This window comes from Mandrillus leucophaeus, unplaced genomic scaffold (genome assembly GCF_000951045.1).
Source record: "Mandrillus leucophaeus isolate KB7577 unplaced genomic scaffold, Mleu.le_1.0 Scaffold723, whole genome shotgun sequence".
Classification (NCBI taxonomy): Eukaryota; Metazoa; Chordata; class Mammalia; order Primates; family Cercopithecidae; genus Mandrillus; species Mandrillus leucophaeus.
In genome coordinates this window covers 443,699-464,010 of record NW_012107842.1, presented here as the reverse complement: position 1 = coordinate 464,010, position 20,312 = coordinate 443,699, and the positions used below count along the sequence as shown (strand labels likewise).

At 41.5% G+C, this 20,312-nt stretch overlaps 1 protein-coding gene across 1 annotated transcript in view; it reads left to right on the top strand.

The window, feature by feature from the left end:
• Window positions 1-20,312, top strand: part of NELL1 (NEL-like 1 (chicken)) — a 603,019-nt gene that overhangs the window by 172,983 nt on the left and 409,724 nt on the right. Inside the window, exon 5 of the mRNA XM_011965414.1 lies at window positions 7,399-7,569. Within this exon, the coding sequence (XP_011820804.1) occupies window positions 7,399-7,569 (171 nt within the window). The remainder of the gene's footprint in view (window positions 1-7,398; window positions 7,570-20,312) is intronic.

Genomic DNA, 20,312 nt, shown 5'->3' with positions numbered 1-20,312 from the left:
AATAATGGCTGTTGGCTGGAATCCCAGTTGGGGTTGTCAACTAGAGCACCTACATGCCACCTCCCCAGTACGGTCTGGACCTCCTCACAGCAAGGTGGCCTCAGGGTAGTTGGACTTTTTACAAGGTGACTTAGGGATTAAAGCGCAAGTGTTCTGGTAAACAAGATAGAAACTGCATTTTGACATTTATGGAAGTCACCAGGCATTACTTTTGCCCTTAAAGTACTTACAAGTCCATGCGGGTTCAAGGGGAGGAGACAGTTCCCGCCTTTCAAGGTAAGGAATGTGAAGTTCACATTGTAGAAGAGTATGCAAGATGGGAGATGTGACTGAAAGTACAGTTTTCCCAACAGAATATTAAGCCATGTAATTCAGATTATCTGTGATATACAGGACAGGAGATGACTGTGTTCATACCTGCTGCCGTTTCTTTTTACTTATAGACCAGCAATGACCTGTGCCCATTGTTACTTTTCAGCGTTTTTTCTTTTTGCCTTTCTTTGGTTTCATGTTTCTGTACCTCTCTTTACTGAGTCAAGGTAGACTAGTAATCTCTAAATTTCACTGGTTATTATCAGTAAAAGTTTATTTTTGTTTACTTCCCAGTTCAGTGTTAATCTGTGTGAGAAAAGGTATCTGTGCTCCATGAAGTCGTTTATAGACCCAAACTTTCTCCACCATATGGTGCCACCACCCAATAAGGCCTCAGAATTCTCCACTGGACCTCTGCAACTGGCATGGATAAAGCACATCCTCTGTTAACTGTTTTGGCCTGGACATAATAGACAGCACCTCTGCTCGTGGTGTTTTTTTTGGTGACAACTACTCATGTGGTCCCTTCTAGATTAAAGGGAACTGGGGAATATACTTTAGTATGTGCCCAGTGCCCAGGGAGAAGGCGGGGTGTAGATATTAGCTACATCTGCTACACTTGCCTCTCGTTCTTCTCTCCTCCAGGCTGATAAGGAGTCTGGAGCCTGAATGTTGACATAATATCAAGAATAGAATGAAACTAATTGACCAACCAATCAGATGCAAATTAGCGTAAGAATTCTAGGCGTTTAGACCTGAGCTGGACTTTAAAAATTATTTAGTTCAATAGTTTAAAACTATTTCTTTTAAGAATAGTTTTTTTAAAGAATAGTTTAAAACTATTCTTTTATCCAAATGAAATCTTACAGGAAACTCCAATTTATGTAATAGATGACAGTGAAGTTGCTCTGGTTAAAAAAGGTAATGGGCCTTGTCTTTTCCCTCTGCCATGGACTCTAAGAGCCTTTTGAGGAATCCAAGGGCTTTGTGGATCAGATATAATTACTTTATTTAAGACACATTAAAAAATCGAGGCATAGAGGGACAGTGATACGATATCATTTTTGGCAGTGATATGCCAAAAATCACATGGTTTGTCTGGCAGGTTTAAGGTTGCAACTCAAGCTTCAGTATCCCACTACTACTTCATTAAAAATGGTGGTACTGCCTCTTTTTCAAGACACATAGCCATTGAGACCCCTGGTCTAAAGTGGGGCACGGTATACCTGCCTTGTGTTATTGGCTTAATCTCTTTGTCAGCCAAACAGTGGACTTAGGACCAGGAAAGAGACAGGAACTTCAACATGGGCTGGGCGCAGTGGCTCATGCCTCTAATCCCAGCAGTTTGGGAGGCTGAGGTGGGCAGATCACTTGAGGTCAGGAGTTTGAGACCAGCCTGGCCAACATGGTGAAACCCCGTCTCTACTAAAAATACAAAAATTACCCAGGCATGGTGGTGGGGCGCCTGTAATCCCAGCTACTCAGGAGGCTGAACCAGAAGAATGGCTTGAACATGGGAGGTGGAGGTTGCAGTGAGCCAAGATCGTGCCACTGTACTCCAGCCTGGGCAACAGAGTGAGACTCTGTTTCAAAAAAAAAAAAAGAGCTTCAATATGAACAACTGTAGCATTTCCTTCCAGAGTGATGAGATTAGCATAAAGAATGAGGGCTGGCACCTGGGTCTGCAATAGTATGACTTGGCAGCATACCTTGACTGAGGGCATCATGAGAACCATGGATGGAGGCTGCCTGAGTTCACTGGAACTGTTTTGTCCTCTGACGCTGATGTGATCATGCCACTGAACCCAGTGAGGAGCACAGTGTGGTGGAATTAAGCACACCTGGATTTGAATCGTGGGAGTGATATGGCTGCAGGCAAGGCACTTTATCATTTTGGATCTCACACTTCACACTTACGAATATAATAAGTACCGTTTAAGATTATTGGCAGAATTACAGGTAATATATTTTAAAAACCTGACACAGTAGAAAGTAATGGGGTGTTGCCACCATACTTTGGTGTCTAACAGACTCAGGTTCAAGTCATGGCTCTGCCTCCTATGGTGGTCTGAGCTTTATATCTTTAATTTCATAGCTGTAAAATGAGGTAGTAGTTAAAATATGGACTTGAGTTGCAGCATAAAGCATGAAGCCTGGAACTAGACTGCTTTTGTTTAAATCCTGGATCTGTTCTTTATCTACCCGTACAAACTTGGGCAAGTTATTTAATCTTTCTGTACTTTGGTTTCATCTTTTATAAAATAGGGATGATAATAGTTGGTAATTTTTAACGTTGTTATGAGGATTACATGAGTAAATATTTGCAGACCAGTGCCTGGCCCATAGTCAGTACTATAGAAATATTTGTTAAAACAAGTAAAATATTTTACAGGTTTGTGGTAGGAATTATTTTGATATGAAATATACAGACCTAAAGGCAGTTCTCCTAGTAATGATTAGTACTCAGTAAGTATTAGCTATTATTACATAAATAATGTTAGCTATATTGTTTTTGTTATCATTGTTATTATTATTGCCAATTAAAATAGAGTTACCCTTTATTGAGGTCCTACAAAATTGTAGGTACTATGCTGGGAAACTTATTTTTTTCATCATCTTTAGGATTTTCCAGGATTTTGGGAAATGATCTACCCAGGAACTCTCTCTATATATGTGGTGGCTTGTTCCTTTTATAGAAAGTAGCTGGATGCCTGCCTGGGTTTCTCTCTATCTGGAGAGTCCTGCTAGGAGTACACACTGGGAAAGGGTGTCGTCTTGTTTCCCAAATCCATTTTGCTTTGACCTCCCCACCCAAACTCCTAGGAAGCAATGGTTTGTTCAGGGCCACAGAAAAATCATTGTTGGAATGTAAGCAGGTACTGCACTAACTCTGGAGCTCTTTGGGGTGTGATATATTTCTCTAAATAGCTAGTATATATCCTTGTAGAATAACTGGAAAAGAGACCTTTTCTAAGAAATGTTTTACCTTTACTTGTGAATTAGTGCTGGATACCATCTAAAATTAACTTTTACTCTTTTCACTCTTGTACAGAGAAGCCACATAATTCATCCAGCAATAATCACTTTAACATTTTGAATATATCTCGCCCTTCTATTATGTATATAAAAATATAAAATTTTATTGTAAATATATACATATAAAATTGTATCATATATTATATTTTAATATTATATATGTATGTAATCTCAAAATAGGATACCTTTGGTATCAATTTTGGGGAAAATGATAAAAATTTTAATAAAAATAATTTGATTGTTCTTTACCTAAATTTTTAGAATTATTGTTCCTGAATTTATTTCCAGTCTACTAAGGAATTCAGATAGTCTTATGAAAATTGACTTCAGTTCATGGTAATACTAATTGTACCTAATACCCAAGGGTGGACCTTTGGGGAATTATGAATGTTGATTCTGGGTAGGGTCTACCTTGCACCTAAGTAAAGGCCTGGGCTTAAAAAATTCAGCTAAGTAAATACAGGTTGGAAAAGATTTGCCTTCATAACATTTTGTGTGAAAGGTCTTGGGGCGTTAGTTGATGGGAAAGTCAGTGTAGGCATAGTTGTGCACAGCTGAGAGCAAAGCAAGTGATAGTGTCACTGTACTTTGCATTAGACCACATCTGTACAATGCCTTTATTCCTGGATGCTATATTTAAGTGGAAAATTGATTCATTTGACCATGCCTAGAACATGGTGACCAATATGGGGAAGGCTGGAGAAAGGAAGAAGGCAGAATCCTTGTCCAGGAGGGGTTCATAGTTTAGATGGAGATGGGTGTATAAAGGAAGGAGCCAGGGATGCTTGACTTGAAAAAGAAAAAAAAAGAGGGAATATCACTGCTGTTTTCAAATATTTGCAGGATGAGCCGACTTTTCTGGGAGTGAAGGCAGTTTGTTGGAACAACACACTTGGCTGAGGTCCAAGGCTAAGGGCTCGCAAAATCTTTCGCTTACAAAATCTGACTTATAGTTTTATCGTTTATACAGCTGCCCTCCCCATAGACTCTTGAAAAAACCCCAATACACCTGAGTCCTGAAGCATTAGGACTGCTGAGGGGTAGATTGCTCACTAGATACCAGCCTACTGTCACTTCCAGTGTCCTCCTTCTACCTGGCAGCACCACATGGCTCCTATTCACTTGCTTGTAGCATCAAACTTCTGCTCCCCTCGTCATGACCAGCTGGCCAGGAAGTAAGGCAACACCTGGCGTACTACTATAGTGCTTCTTAAACATAGATGTAAACGTAGAACATGAATCATCTGGGAGTTTTCTTGAAACACAGAGTCTGCTGCAGTAGACCTTGGGTTATCCCAATAATCTGAAATTCCACAGGTGATGCTGCTATTGGTGGTCTGTAGACCACACTGAGTCACAAGGTTCTACTACAAAACATGAGTCTTCCCTCCAGGCTACAGCCAAATCCCATCAGGCCAAATGACTTTCTGCTCAGAGTTGCCGCACATCTTTATTTGTAGAGCATTACTGCCTGGAAATGTTGCCTTATTTTCCTCCCAGCCCTCATGAAAGAATTTTATCCAGATGTCGCTTAGCCATCCAGTGTTTTTATTGTCCCTAAGGCTGCTTCAGCAGTTATCTGACATGTTTTTTCAAAAATATATCATCTTGATTTTCATCCAAGTTGCATGAGATGCAGCACTTTTTGAATATGTGCAGGATGTGGCCAGAAACTTTAGTCTGAGGTACAAGTATCATTTGCCTGACACTAGGACAGACTTCTCTTCTCATAGCTATATATTTGTGATTACTCCAAAGTAATCACTGACTCCAGTGCTTTATAAAGTGATCTTTAAGAGATCTGTTTATAACACATTGAATACTTGCTCAATGAGGCCACAACCCCGAGAATAATGATGAAATCTGGTTAAATGTATTTGCCTCCCTGTTTAATGATTCCATCAGGTGACTTCTGTATTTCTAATTGTCATTGACTGAAGCCCTTTCAAGGTCATGTCCCTTCCCCCAGTAGTTGCTTATTGGTCAAAGTAAAGTAATTGAGAGATTTCTCATGATGTGTGAATCCTGGTTAGATCTCAAATATAAGCTTGTGGTGCATTTCTATACAGGTGCTAAATGGTCTTGGGCAAGATACTTAATATCTTTGATCACCTATAAAATAGGGATAATGAAATCTACCTTAAAAAAAAGATGGTGTCTATGAAATCACTTGCCATATTCCTGGCACATGGCAATCATTCATTAAATGACTTTTCTTACCTCCTCATTTGTTCCTTTTAGGCCATTTTCCACCTGTTTTTTTTTGGGGGGGAGGGACATATTTTACTTCCTTCTTCACTAGTCACAAAGCACCTTCAGAAGTGGGATATATATTTTAAACCCGTTTTTAGTTTTTCATCATGTGTTCAGTAAAGACATGTTGAATGAATTAATGAATGGCCAATAGTCTATAACATCTTCTTGACCTCTAAGTTCTCTGATTGTTTGATTCTTCAGTGTTCTAACAACTTAGAAGAAATTGGAGAATTCCCTTAAAATAAATGTCTTCTTTGTTAAAGCACTTCCTTTTGTGCAGTCTTATAAAGTATGTATTACATAAATTATTACTAGTAAGTGTGAACCTGGGCCTAGAAGTTGGCTGCTATGGTATAAATAACCTCTTTTAGTTTATGACCTTGGGCATGATTCTTTGTACTGGTGCAAATGAGGTGAGTCAGAGGCTGGTCTTGATTCTCTGCTTGCCCTTCACTGTTTACTTTGGAAAGATCTGTGAAAGATGAGCAAGACATATGTATTTGTTCTTTGGCATGACTTTCGGGATTCACGCACAATAGAGGCTGAGTTTCATGATAGATTCATTTTAGTCCTCATAGAAAATGCATTTTGTCTTTTAGATTAAATACAGTTTGGCTCGTGGGGTTAGCCAGCTCAGTGGATTAGAATAGAAGCAGCAGGCCCTTCCAAATCTGGGGATTAAGCCTAGTTACCTGTCTAGGCGAATCGCTCTGGAGTTGCCTGCATGAATGAGTTGTTGGAGTTAGTGCCTGGTGAGGCTATCCTCACCACTTTGTCATCATGCCTCTGGGATGGGCAACAAACTGGTAGAAAGTGCACACACTGTCAAATTTAGATCTAAGTTTAAATCTGGTTTGGGTATGTTTAATCCTTAATCTCAGTTTTAAAGTTTTTTAAAAAGAGATAATACCAGTCTCATGAGTTTTTTGAGTGATAAATTAGTATATGTGAAATACCTACTGCAAGCCCTGGCAGTGAGATCAGGCCCAATGTTGATGACAATGACACATTTCAGAAGAGAGGCATAGGAAACAAAATAGTTCTGGCACCTGTGAAAGTACCAGCCCTGTTGTGTGCCTGAGGAGTGTCCCAAAGTTGCTTGTAGTATTTTATGACTGAAGTGCAGACCACAGTGGTAAGGCTAAGAATTTCTTATGGGTCTGAAAAACAGGATCATAATCTTGGAAAAGAAAAAACTTAATTGCATATTTCATTCTCTGATAATTTGAAATACGGATTCTTTTGTGTCTAGCTTCAACCTTTTCTCCCCTCCTTATTATCTAGGAATTGTTATTCAATTATATCTTTTTGTTTAGGGAGAAGAAAAAAGACTAATCTTTTCATTCTTACAATGTATTTCAATCCCTGTGTCCAACATGACTTCTATTTCCCTTTAATTCTTGAAAAAGTAAAGATAATTGTTCTAAAAATAACCATCAATAGATCAATTCCACATGAATGGCCTTTTTTAGACATTCATGGAATGAGGGTTCTGATTTGTACTTTGAAGTATTTAAGAAACACTGCACTGAGTTTTGCTAATTAGCTGTGGCTTGTTACCTCACAGTGGATCAATTGATCTCTGTTTCAGAGGCTCAAGATGTTGCCATGAGGGTTCTCAGACAATAGATTCATTGGGTGTCATACAGTGCATTGATTTCAGGTCTTAGCTCTTTGTGTCATGTTTAGCTAATTTTAGATTGTGAGAGACCCGGTAGTAAGGGGTTGAGGGATTGATGATGGCTGTGATATCCAGAACTAAAATAAAACAAATGTTTGTTCCTTTACATACAGCTATTTTGAACTGGAGAGCAGTGGCCTGAGGGATGAGATTCGGTATCACTACATACACAGTGGGAAGCCAAGGACAGAGGCACTTCCTTACCGGATGGCAGATGGACGATGGCACAAGATTGCCCTGTCAGTTAGTGCCTCTCATCTTCTGCTCCACGTCGACTGTAACAGGTATTTCTTTGTCTTTGAGCATTGCTGATTCTACCCTTGAAATCAAGCAATGGAAAAGGGGAAAAAAATATCAGATTCCTTCATGACTTTCCAGGAAACAAACACCAAGGGACCCTAATTGTAATTTAACCTACCAAATGGGACATTAGGCATGCTGAAATGACCAACTGTAATACGATAAGAAAACAGTTCATTAAGATGAAACTGTATCCCGTGATTAGGAGCAAATGTACAAAAGGTTGATTGCAGATTGGGGAATAGTAAGTGCACCTCAGTGTGCTCCAGGCACTGGCTGGAATTCCATGGAGCTGTGATCACAGTTAACATTGATATCTTGTTGTTGAGTTCGTTCCACTTGGAAGCGAATAAGCTCGTCTACCTTAGAATGAATCTGAGAAGCCTGTGCTACTGAAGCAGCTAATTCTATTTCACTTCATCAAGCTCACCTTTGCTTAAATATCTTTTCCAAATGGAGGCTTCTTAAAGAGGCTGTTGTATGAGCCTTTTGGAATTGATGCTGTGTATTTTCTCCAGAGGAATGAGCCTTCCAGCTTGTCAGGGGATGGTGGGACTATTTGTGAGGTCTGGGGGGTTTTACAGGAGGTTTTGGGTTGGGGTGGGATGGAAATGTTGTCTCCCTTGTCTGTCACTGGAGCCAGGCTTAATGAAAGTTGAAGAACGAGGGAGACCATTGGCTTCTATTGCATCATTTATGGCTGGACAGCTGGATAATGGTGTTCAAGGGGAAAGTTTTCATCTCTCCAGAACCCACTGAAAATCTTTATGGATAGTGACCCGAGTCCAATTACAGAGATTTTTTTTTTTTGCATTCTGAGCAGTGCCCATGCATTGTTGATTCTCATTAATGATGCCATCAAAGTTAAAACGACTTTTCAGTCACACAAGGCTTGCTCCCTTGAACCCAGGATAAGGAACAGGCATATTGGGGATAGCCTGCCTTCCGAAAACCATCGAGAGGAGAGATATTCCAAGGTCAGTCAGCTTCAGACCACATTTCTCATGAGGAGATGCTTGAATGTGCCTGCCACTCTGACTCTGCAGTTTCTTTTAGAAGAATTGGAAGGCAGGGAACTGGTGTCAGGCTCAAGGGAAGGTTTGCCATCTTGAGGTGAGTCTTGGTCCATTTTGATGTGACCTATTTAAGGTACTTTTTAGACTTCTGAAGAATTGTGGTTTCCACCAGATATAGTAAGTATGTCTGGACAGAGTTTCCATAGAAACCACTAGCTCCTTTGTACCCTGCAGACCGGGGCTGGGCAGCCTGGATAAAGCCAATGCTTAGCTGCTATATCCATTTTCACTTTCAGGAGCTCATTGCCCCCTTCAACTCTCTATAATTAAAGTGGCCTGTCAGGCAGCACTCCTATGACCCACTGTGACCTACCACCCACATGCTGTCCAAATGGGATTGTAGAGGAAGAGCCCTGCTTATCCTTCTGAGCTACAGCACAGAAAGAGGTCACAAAACCCTAGTTTAGTAATTTCCAACTTCAGAGTCCTGGAGGTACTGCTGCTTTCTTGCTATGCAATTTTTTGTTTCTTCCTTCCAAAAGTTGTACTCTGTTTCCTGACATTCTTCTCTCAAGAAAAGTTCTTAGGTGATGGTTGGCCTTTAGTGCTCAGTCCACATTGGTGGTTGTTGTTGTTATTTACTCTGCATATCAGTGGCACCTCTTTGACCCTGCCTTCAAACTTCCATATGCTGTATGTCCTTCATGGCAACCATGACCTCTCTACCAGGAGAGTGAGAAGAGGATGGGAGATCTGTAGTTCACAGTATTCTTTAGAGTCATTCCCATTTATAAAGAATTGACTGAGGGTATTCCAAATATTCTTTCTGTTTTCTTAATATTTTTCATACTTAGGCTTGTGGCATAACATGTCCCTCATGTAAGATCTTGGAGGGAAAGTTTATGAAGTTGCTGCTAGTTAATGATTCGTAGAATCTAAACACAAATACGTTTTTCAGGTAGGTCAGAGAAAAAATGGCCCCAGAAGACAGGGTAATAAGAAAAGTAAATTTTGATTTTCATGTAGGAAAAGTCTAGAAACATGATTCCAAAATCTGACTGTACCTAAGAATTACCTGGGGAACATATTAAAAAAAAAAAAGGATAACCAGGCTTTCCCTCTGACCTACTGCGTTAGATTCCCTGAGGGTGGAACCTGAGAAGCAATATTTTTAACAAGCCCTCCATATAGGTTCCATGTGGGCAGTCTACCCTTGCTGCATGGACTGGCATTTCAAAACCACTGGTTTAGAAAGAGGGGGAGGAATTTGGTGGAGAGGCTGGGCTACAACAAATAAATGAAGTCTTGGAAAACCAGTTACCTGAAGGAGGGTAAGAAGGAGAAAAGGTTTAAGGGGAGGGTAGTGTGTAATGCACGACACAAACCTTACCTTCTTCACAAGTTTCTTCCCAGCCAGAACTTGCCAATTTTACGATAACGGAACCTCTGTCCCATATATCGAGATGCCAGTTCTATCACTTTTAGTCTCAGTCACCCTGACAGAGAGTGAATTTCAGCTATCCATTTCATACTACCTATGATTCTTATTTTTTGATCCCTGTTATCTACCCGTAGAGTTTTTCTCAGCCTCTCACCCAGTAGTGTTCTGCTAATTAGAGCATGAAAGGAGATGATGTTAGATAACATTTGAATGTTGACTCTGCTAGGCACAGTGCTGTGTGCTTTACATAGATTAACTTATTCCATACTCATTCTGTTAGTTTTTCCTCTTTTTAAGATGAGGAAACTGAGGTTATATATTTGTCTGTAATCCTGCTACTAATAAATGGCAGCACCAGGATTTGAACCCAAGTTTGACCTATGAGTGTCTGCATCTAGCTACTACTAAGCTATTTAGCTCAGTAGTGGGGACCATTGACACTTTATTTGGTACATGAGGGAGGGCCAAGATTCAAGGTGAGCAGTTTGTTCCTTTCTAGTATTTCCCCGCCACATGTCTTACATTGCTAATCCTGGGAGCTGCTTGGAAAGATGTGGAATCTAACTGATGGAACCCTTTGCACTGGTGCTGGAGAAGGGATATACATTTATTGAGCCTCTACTATAGGCCAGGTAATGTGCTAGGAATAGTATTCCTTGGGATATGGGGACAGTTTTACTAGACCCATTTTGCAGATTTGGAAGTAGAAAAGGTCAAGATAAATAACTAGGTGCAAATCACATAATATAATAAGCATATAACCAAAACTTTGAGTCTGAAGCTACCTCCAAAACCTTAGTCTAACCCACCCTCCAGGTCACTTCCATAGTGTGCTAATGACATGTACTGCCAAAGACAAGGTCACAACCACACCAGGGAGTTTTTCCAAGGGAGAGATACTACAGAAGGTTCAGGGACCATGAAAACATCTAAAATCAAGAAGAGAAGATTTCCCAGATAATTCCATTGCTCTGAGGAATATTAATGTGGCAGGATTTTGCACATTATTTTTTTAGGTCAGAATTGAGAAACAGAACTTTTTCAGACCTAATTGTACAAATTGTCACAAGAAAAGCTACTGCTATTTTGGTCGGTAGTTCAACACTTTCTGCTTGCTACCGAGACACTTTTCTCCTTGCTTCAGCTGTTTAGCTGGGCCTAGTTAGAAGTTCCTGATGTGTGGATAGCAGATTACCTCAAGCTAGAAAAATAAAAGGAACCCTCAGTTGGGTGGGCAGACTGATTATCTCCATTGCCTTGGGTTTTTCTCCAGCTGCCTTTTGTATTAAGAGTTGCCAATGAAGCCTAGAATGAAACCTGGAACGAATCTTCCTTAGATTCACCCTCTCCCTTCTCAGCTCACTTTACAGCCTGTCTCTATTACTCAAAGGACAGAATCCACCAACATCTGGGATTCGGTGCATAAGCAACTTTTCCCTTTCAGAACAAAATGAATTTTATTTCCTTCTCTTTATTTGTAACTTTTAATTTTCATCCAGCCCATCAAATTAATTTATTGGGCACACTATCTCTGCCAGGCTGTGCAGGATACAAGGAAATAAGAGTCCTTGCCATCAGGAAGTTCTTGGCTTATTCATTTAGTTATTTAAAATTCGTTCTGAAACCACCAGAGCCCCTCACAGTGACTGGGCCTAATCCCTTGGTATCAGAGGAAGCCTGGATGCAAACAACAGCCCTGTAAGCAGCCTGATTTGATAGCTCTCAATGGCAGCTGAACAGTGGAAAGAAATGGAAACAGTGACTCCCAGGATCTTGGTCTTGAAGTGACAGTGGAGCTGAGCTCCTCAGCAGCTAAGAGATGGACGGCTTTTAATTCACCCAGCCTTTGACCAGCACGTTTTGTGATATGCAGGCATCCCTACCCTGTGTTAACCTCCTCATTCCTCATCGCTGGAAAAATTCAGCTCTTAAGTGCAGTCTGTCACATTTCAACTTAGCTCTGAACTCTCATCTTATTTTTTCAGACTTGTTCAAATGTGTATGGCACATATACACACATCTGCAGCCCGATTTTCACCTTGACAGGGAGTTAACAAGTGATTATAGTCTAGACTAGACTAAACATATTTAGCTTTTCCTTTTAACACGTGCTATTTATTATCCACAGAGCACATCCAATTTTTGCATACAACTGACCTTGAAAAGCTTGCAGAATCCAAAACTAAACTTGCTACAAATCACTGAATGAGTCAGTAATTCAAGGTTTCTATCTGAAATTTCTGAGTAATTTCAGGTTGTGAATATCTGTTTATACGTGTAGACTTTTCATAATGAAATCTGTTGATATGGCATCTTCCTTCCAGAGAGCTCTGCAACTACTTACCAACATATTATTTAACCTCGTATTTTTTGAGATGGTTAAATCCCAAGTCTAATGCATGATATTGGTTTTATACAAGCATTTCTGCTATAGAATGCAGAGGGAAATTAAGAGATGACTATCAGAGGTCTCAGCTTTCAAGAGAGCCAGGCTGAGACTCTCAATCTCCTGGTTCTCCAACCGATAGGCTCTTCACTTCATACACAGAAATACAAGAGCACAACTCATTATCAAAATTAATTAAAATAAAATTGGAAGCTACCATATGCCTCATGTCAAACTAACAAAGCAGCTTCAGATCCTCTATCTAGGAAGAGATGGCAAGGAAGCTGGGAAGACAGGACATACTCATGTGTAAATTTAAATAACAGTACAAGGCAAGAGAACAAGAGATGTGGTAAAGCAGTCAGTAGATGACATATTGCTGGATTCCTGGTATAGACAATCAGGCCTGGGAGGTCACAGTAGGGGAAGCTCCTTGGGGACTTGGAGTAACCTCTCAATTTCTTACCAGCCTAGGTGAAAATGCATGACAATCTCCACAGCTTTATGGTTTCACCATTATGTGATCTAATTCTGTATCAGTCACACGAGTCAGGCTTAGAACAAGGTTTGTCTCACTGGCATCACAATGCCAAACCTAGTCTGGTGAGAGAAAAGTGTGTATGGGCAAGTGGTATCGAGTTGGTAGTGAGGGAAGGCCTGTAGGGAGAGACAGAGAAGGAAGTGTGGGAGAGGGAAGGAAAAGGAAAGATTTGTCTTCCATGTTTCATATTTGAGGCATTTGAGCTCTGTGGTTTAACCTAGATGGAAACACATTTTGGACCCTAGTCTTAGTTTTGCCATTTATAAAGTGTAGATTTTATGTAATGATGCAGGAGTATGAAAGCAAGAAATCTATGTCTAATTTTCTCATTCATTCATTCACTCATTCATATGCCAGAAATTGCTCTTGCATCTTAAAATGGGAATAATATTAATTCTTCTACCATAGTGTTGTGGTAGGAATTTAGCTAGAGGGTGTATGCCAAATTCTATGAAAATGTTAAGCTTCTTTATGAACATACAACATCATTGAGCACAACAGACATGTACCAACATATAGAGAAGGTTTTAATGTATTGTACTGAAAATGAGTAACAGTCCAATTTTTACCTCTGTAAAAATAGTGGCTTATGTCCCATGGATTCAGGACATAATGTGTAATGTAGGTTCACTGAACAATGTGAGGTTTCTGAGGTTATTCTACTTTCCAGATCCTAAGCAAGGTTCTCCAGTAGTTTGTCTTTGAGTTCTCTGGTCTGTAGTGCAGCACAGTATTGCATGCTTTTTACACCAATAGAATCACTTTAAAAATCTGTAACTGAGGCAGAGTGGGGAAGGAAACACCCCCTGCTATGTAAGATTTTTTGTTGATCCTAGCAGGGCTTTGAGAAAGTGACATGCCCTTTTCCCCTTTTTATTCCTGTGAGGAGTGGTTCGGAAATTTACTCCCCACCACTCATGAGGCAAAATTATCATGGCTTTTATGAAAGGATGTGAAGTTTTAACTTTACAAATGAGGGAACTAATTCGCTCTCATTTTCTGGATGTCCTAAAGCCCACATGGATGAGCCAAATGTATACTATTTGCTTCTCTACTTTGAAAGTCTGACTTTTTAGCACAAAAATGCTCTTGACTGAAAACTTGAACTGAAAGAAATTGGTATTACCCTGGGCAAGTCCTTTACTGTCTCTGGGCTTTAGCTTCCTAAGTATATGATGTGGGGCTAGGACTAGATGACTTTTAAGTCTTCTTCCAACTCTAGCCTTCTGGGTGTATCTCCTTCTGATTCTATCTCATCACAAGGCTTGATTCAGGGCTTGCATTACCCTCCCCCCTTGCGCCATGGAGAGCAACTTAGCTTGTCCTCTTCAAAGTGCCATTTCTGTAGTGGACCTGCAGGGGTTTGCAATCATCTGAATTTATATGTGAGTTGGCAGTGCAACATGCTGCTGATGAGCAAAGACCAAAGCCTACTTCTCCTGGATGCTCACTCTCTCTTTTTCTTTTTTAAATCACTTGCTGGAGAAGCTACTGAATATGTACTTTTGGATGCTAATGAATGCTGGCCTTTTCTTCTTTCCACCTTGTGCTGTTTCTTCCTGAGTTCTCTGCCTCAGGCATGTGACAGTGGACAGCCTGTGTGGGATGCCGGCTTTTCTGGCCATGGAGGCATTAGTGACCTACAAGACAGGGCAGTGCACAGTAGCAAGCAGATGATGGATAGCTGTGCTGTGAAAGACATACATCCTCTGAATGCTGAAGTAAAAAAAAACCTTGGATGCTGCTAAGTCACAGAGATTTAAATAACAGGAAAGAGATCTAATGTTAAAGAGATAGATGGCCAATATAATACTTTCAAAATGAGATTTTCAGGCAAAATAGAGAGTGTCTGCTTAATTGCTAAGGCAACCTGACCGTTACAGTGTTGGATATCTCATTCTGACTGAGCCCCCACATTTCTACTCATGCTCTGTACCCTGTGGCATATTCATTTCAACTTTATTAGGTGGATTCCAAGTTTAACCTTGCCCTATGTTCTATTAACATCAGTAACAGACCTATTTCTAATTTTTAAGAGTCTTCAACTTTTTTTTTTTTCTGGTGGGTTTAAATATGCCTTTCGTTAATGATTGCCTCAATGGCAGAGAGAGATAGGAGGTGAAAGGATTAATTGAAGTGGAAGATGAGAGAGTGACCTGCGTTTTTCTCCATCCACTTGCACTCCTGGGCTTTCAAGTTTGCAAATAGAAAGAACTGGGAAAAATACAATAGACTCTTTCCTTTATCTAGTGGTTTGTTGGCTACCTGAAGTGATGAGCAGAATAAAAAGAAAGCATTTTGTTGCATACATGAGACCTGAGATGTGTTAAAATAGAGAGGAAAATAATACTTCATTTCCAACTCATAGTGATTTCATCTACCTGCCTTCAGTCACATCTCATGTTGTCATTGTATTACGTGGACATGGGTCTATATAGATGAATGGAGGGGGAAAATAGGTGCAAGAGAAAAATATATTTTCTGATAGGAAAAATATTGATGCTTGCATCTTTATTGTTGTAATTTTACTCTATTTTTGATGGATATGCATGGTTATTTTTTAAAAAGAAAAGCAAGGAAAGAAAATAAAGCAGAACAATATACCTGGTGAAACTGTTTGAAAAAAATATACACATTCATATATTAGTTTTCTCTGTTCCTTTTATGCTTCACTTGTTGGAAAGGAGCGCTGGGGAATAAAAAATGCATGAGCCATAAGGACTTTTTAATTGAAAAAACAAAAGCAAAAACAAAGAATTCCAAACAGTACATTAGTTTTCCAGGTAGATCAGGGATGCTGATGTTGTCATTGAAAACAACTGATTTTCTATACTACTGTAACAAGATTCATCTATCTCCTTGGAAACTTTAATTAAACTAATGTTATAAATAATAGCAGCCAGAGCTGTTGGACACAAGAAAACAGATTTATAGCTGCATCTGTTCAGCTATTCTTTTAGGTAGTATATTGGGGTTAGGGTGTGAGGATGAAGAGGCTCAGATGGAAAATGATTCTGTGCACTCTTTTTCCTGCACAAACCCCAAATCCAGGTGACTTTTCTCTCAAGATTATCCTTTTTAGTTTGTTGTGTTTCTTCCAGCAAGGGTTCTAGAGTTGCAGAGCCAGCCAGCTAATGTGCCTGGACCCACACCTGAGGGTTCTCATTGGCAATTAGAGTGGAAATAATTTCTCTTCTCCTTAAAGGGCTTGTGTGATTGTGTCTGCAACTCTACCTCAAGAATGCCATGTCGCATCCCTACTCATTAGAGTCTATTAGTCGGAGGGTGTCACTTTTCTGACAGCAAATTTCACACATTTGAACTTACAGGCCTCAAGTTGTAGCCATCAGTTGGCTTCTCTGGGACACTTGGAATGCCTGTATTACCCAGAATGAAATTTTATTTTCAATGGAGGTAAACAGCCCCAGGCTGTGATTAGTGCTGGTATATCCTCAGCAAAGCATTTGACTAACTAATCCTTCGATGCAGTTTTGCTAATATCTGCTTTCCAGGTCTGATGCTGTTTTTGGCTGAAGTACAAGCAAGAAAGGGGCTGGGGAAATGCTAATTCAAGTTTCTTGTATTCTTTGACATTTTAACCTCAGAGGCATAACACGACGCTGAGGAAAATGTAGAGCTTTTGCTTAATCATTAGTGAGATAAAGTTAGTGTCTTATATTTCTCTAGAGATGATTAATATGTTCACTTGATCTTTATAGCTCTGTGAGATGGATGTGATTGCATCTTATAGATGGGAGGTTTTGAGATGCCAAGTGTAAGGTATGTGGATGTGCTTTGGTCAAGATTAGGCTGAGGCAGACAGGGCCAGAGTAACTCAGTGAGTTTGGAGCGCAGGTGCATAACTCCACTTGTTATTTAATCACAGCCATAACATGGGAAGGCTCATCACCTAGCTCAGAGCCACTATTGTTTGTAAAAGGTATAACTGCACTGCTGACGCTGTGCATATAGCATGCATCCAGAGGGAGAGAGGGAAGCTGTTAACTGTGTAAGGGAGAGCCAGCCTTGCAGGCCAGGGAATGCAGCTGTAAGCATGGGAGCGGGAGGAGGCGCAGAGCCAGATCTGGCAGCCAAGATAAAGGCAAATGGTGTGAGAGAGCTGCTGATGAGAGAGTTGCTGAATAAAACCCTATTTCACCTGCCTATAGCCCCCCAAGTGTTCTTTCAGCCATTCACCACCCATCCACTCACTCCCCTCAAACCTCAGCATGGGCTGGAACCTAATATCTGGTGTGACATTTGGCATAGCTGGCAGGAGAAGGTGAGTGGTTCTTCAGCCCCGAGGCTCCCAGCTCGGCTATGTGACCTCGGCATGGGCTGTGGTACCCAGTGGTAGCGGTGCTGCTTTGATGAGCCTCAGTGGAAATGTGAGAGGCAGTGGATGGGTCTCCTGTGAGAGTGGAGAAAGCGCTGAAGCAACTGGAACCACACAGCACCAAGAAGGAACGTGTCTTTGCCGGCAGAGTTGGATGGGTGTTTCTGATTGCACAGAGGGAAGTACATGCTCAGCCCCTGCAGGACATCACCCAGGTTTAAAAGCAACAGTGCTCCTTTTGCCTGGGATTGAGATGATGCAGTTGAGAGAGTCTTTCTGGCAGCCAAGCAGGCAATTCAGCAGACACAAGCCCTACAAGTAGTTAGCCAGGGCTGTCCATTTAAACTTGATGTGCATGTGACCACAGATAGTTTCAGTTAGGGCCTATAGCAGTGCATGGAGCACTGAATACACCAGTAGGCTTTGGGTCCCAACTATGGAAGGGAGCTGAGCTCCAGTATTCCTTGATAAAGACGTAGTTAGTAACTGCATATGCTGCCCTTCAGGCTCATAAGAACATAATAGGATGGGACACAGTTGTTGTGCAGACAACTTACCCAATAGCAGGATGGGTGCATTCATGGATAACAACCCCCCAGACTGGGACAGCACAGACATCCACTTTAGCAAAGTGGGACACCTACTTAGAGCAGTGGAGTACTCCAAATACAAGTCCCTTAGCAGCAGAAGTACAAGAGTTATTGAAGCCTGTAGCCTGTAGTCCTAATGTAAGATAGGGCCATGGGGCCTGAGGTACCCCTAAACCCTGAGCCATCACTGTTTAAGGAAGGGCACCCCCCTATTTCTGATGAGGCATAGTATGCAGATAAGTCTAGCCAGAGTACTACTGCTGCCTGGACTGCTGTTGCAGTCCAGCCTAGTACTGACACTATAGAGTTTTATGCCAAGTGTGGGCAGAGTAGCTAATGAGCTGAACTCAGGGCAGTATGGATGATGATCAAGGAAGTAACACCTATGGTAATCTGCACCAATAGCTGGGTAGTTTATCAAGGCTTAACCTTTTGGTTAATTACCTAAGAGTCACAGAATTAGCTAGTCACCAACCCATGTAGGGCCAGGCCATATGGCTGGATCTATGAGAGGAAGGGTGACCTTCTCCAACTAGGTATGAGGACAAATGATAATCTGTTGTTGCCTGCCCCAGCACCTCTGAAAACAGAGGGAACAGAAAACCTGGTGTTAGCCATAAGCTCTCCAAGCCACCCTTTGCAGATGGTTGGCTATCATAGTCCCCTGTGGGTTGCCTGGGTTGCCCCCTGTGGACTGCAGTATAACTTACATGAGACTCCTTGGGTATTTAACGTGTGGCCTCCACAATTAACCATTTGTAGGGGAATGGCCAAGGAAGGGATCCTCCTCCTGGGGCTATGTGTACTGTCTGTGTGGCCTATTAGAAGCTCCTCTGTGACTTTGGCACAGGTACAATATCCAAAAGAACCATGGGGAACTGATAAGGTGTGGTACCATTGCCCAGGGCAGAAGCCCTTGGCGACTGCATTGTTACCCAGAGATGAAAAATTAACCTGCATTTTGCCTGAGAAACATGATTTACCCCTGTTAGTACCTGTGCCTGCTTCGTCATTTTGGCTGTAGGCTGACATGCTCCAACAGCATTGCAGACTAGGCCCACACCTACGCTGAAGTAACCAATATCTCAAACTGTTGGATCTGCACCACCCTTCCAACAGCAGCTGCGGAGAGCTTGCCCTGGCATGTCCATCCAGCTTCCGTTGAAGAACTGGACATAGCTAGAGACTTGGGGTTCTACGGACATTGGTTGAGATACAACACAGGAGCTTTTAAGGGGTGTCATAGGAGATTAAAGCAATTGAGTGCCTTACTGATGACCCCCTACAGAGTTGGTGGGCATCTCTGGGCTCTACCCTATGTTGGGCCCTAATAATCGTAGGTAGTATAGTGGGAATATTAGCAATAGGTTGTTACTCCCTATATTGTTGCTGTAACCTGTGGGGTTCAGGGTGCTGCCCTATGGGGTCCCCACTAAGAAAACGCCCTCAGCCTAGGGGGTGGAATGTAAGAACTGTGTGCCAAGCCTATATATCAAACTTATGTTCCCCAAACTTATAGATAAACTTGTGTGTGTATATTGAGCCTGTGTACCCAAAGCTTATGTGTGTAACCTGTATATCCAAAGCCTATGTTTCCCTCAGCCTAGTGGGTGGAGTGCAGGGTACATGGATGTGCTTTGGTCAAGAATAGGCTGAGGCAGACATCCGGGCCAGAGGGACTCAGTGAGTTTGGAGTGCAGGTGCATAACTGCACTTGTTATATAATCACAACTATGAAGCCATAACATGGGAGGGCTCATCACCTGGCTCAGAACCACTATTGTTAGTAAAAGGTATAACTGCCCTGCTGACACTGTACGTATGGCATGTGCCCAGAGGGAGAGAGGGAAGCTATTGACCTTGTAAGAGAGAGCCAGACTCGCAGGCCAGGGAATGTAGCTGTAAATGAAGGAATGTCAGGAGCCACAGAGCTGGAGCAGGCAGCCGAGATAAAGGCAAACAGTGTGAGAGAGCTGCTGCTGAGAGAGCAGTGGAATAAAACCATATTTCACCTGCCTAGCGTGCCCCCTCCCCACCCCTCTGGTGTTCTTTCAGTGATTTGCCACCCATCCACCCACTCCCCTCAAACCTCGGCATGGGCTGGAACCTAATATTTGGTGTGACACGAAGTAAAGAAGTAAGTTGTCCAGGGATACAACATAAGTCAATGGCAGGCTACAGCCAGCGCCCAGGGGTCCTTCTTTATTCCTTTTTTTGGGAGGAGTTTATTCTTTACCACTCCCTCCACCCCCTGCTCCATCTGTAGTCACTCAAGAGAGTCAAATAGCTTTCTCTGGGCTAGCACCCAGGGCTTGGATTTTCTTATTCTCTGCCTCCTTCTCCCTGTTTGGTGAGAGAACACTTTTATCATGGAAGAAGAACAAAGTATTCAACTTATAAACTGGAGAAAAAACACA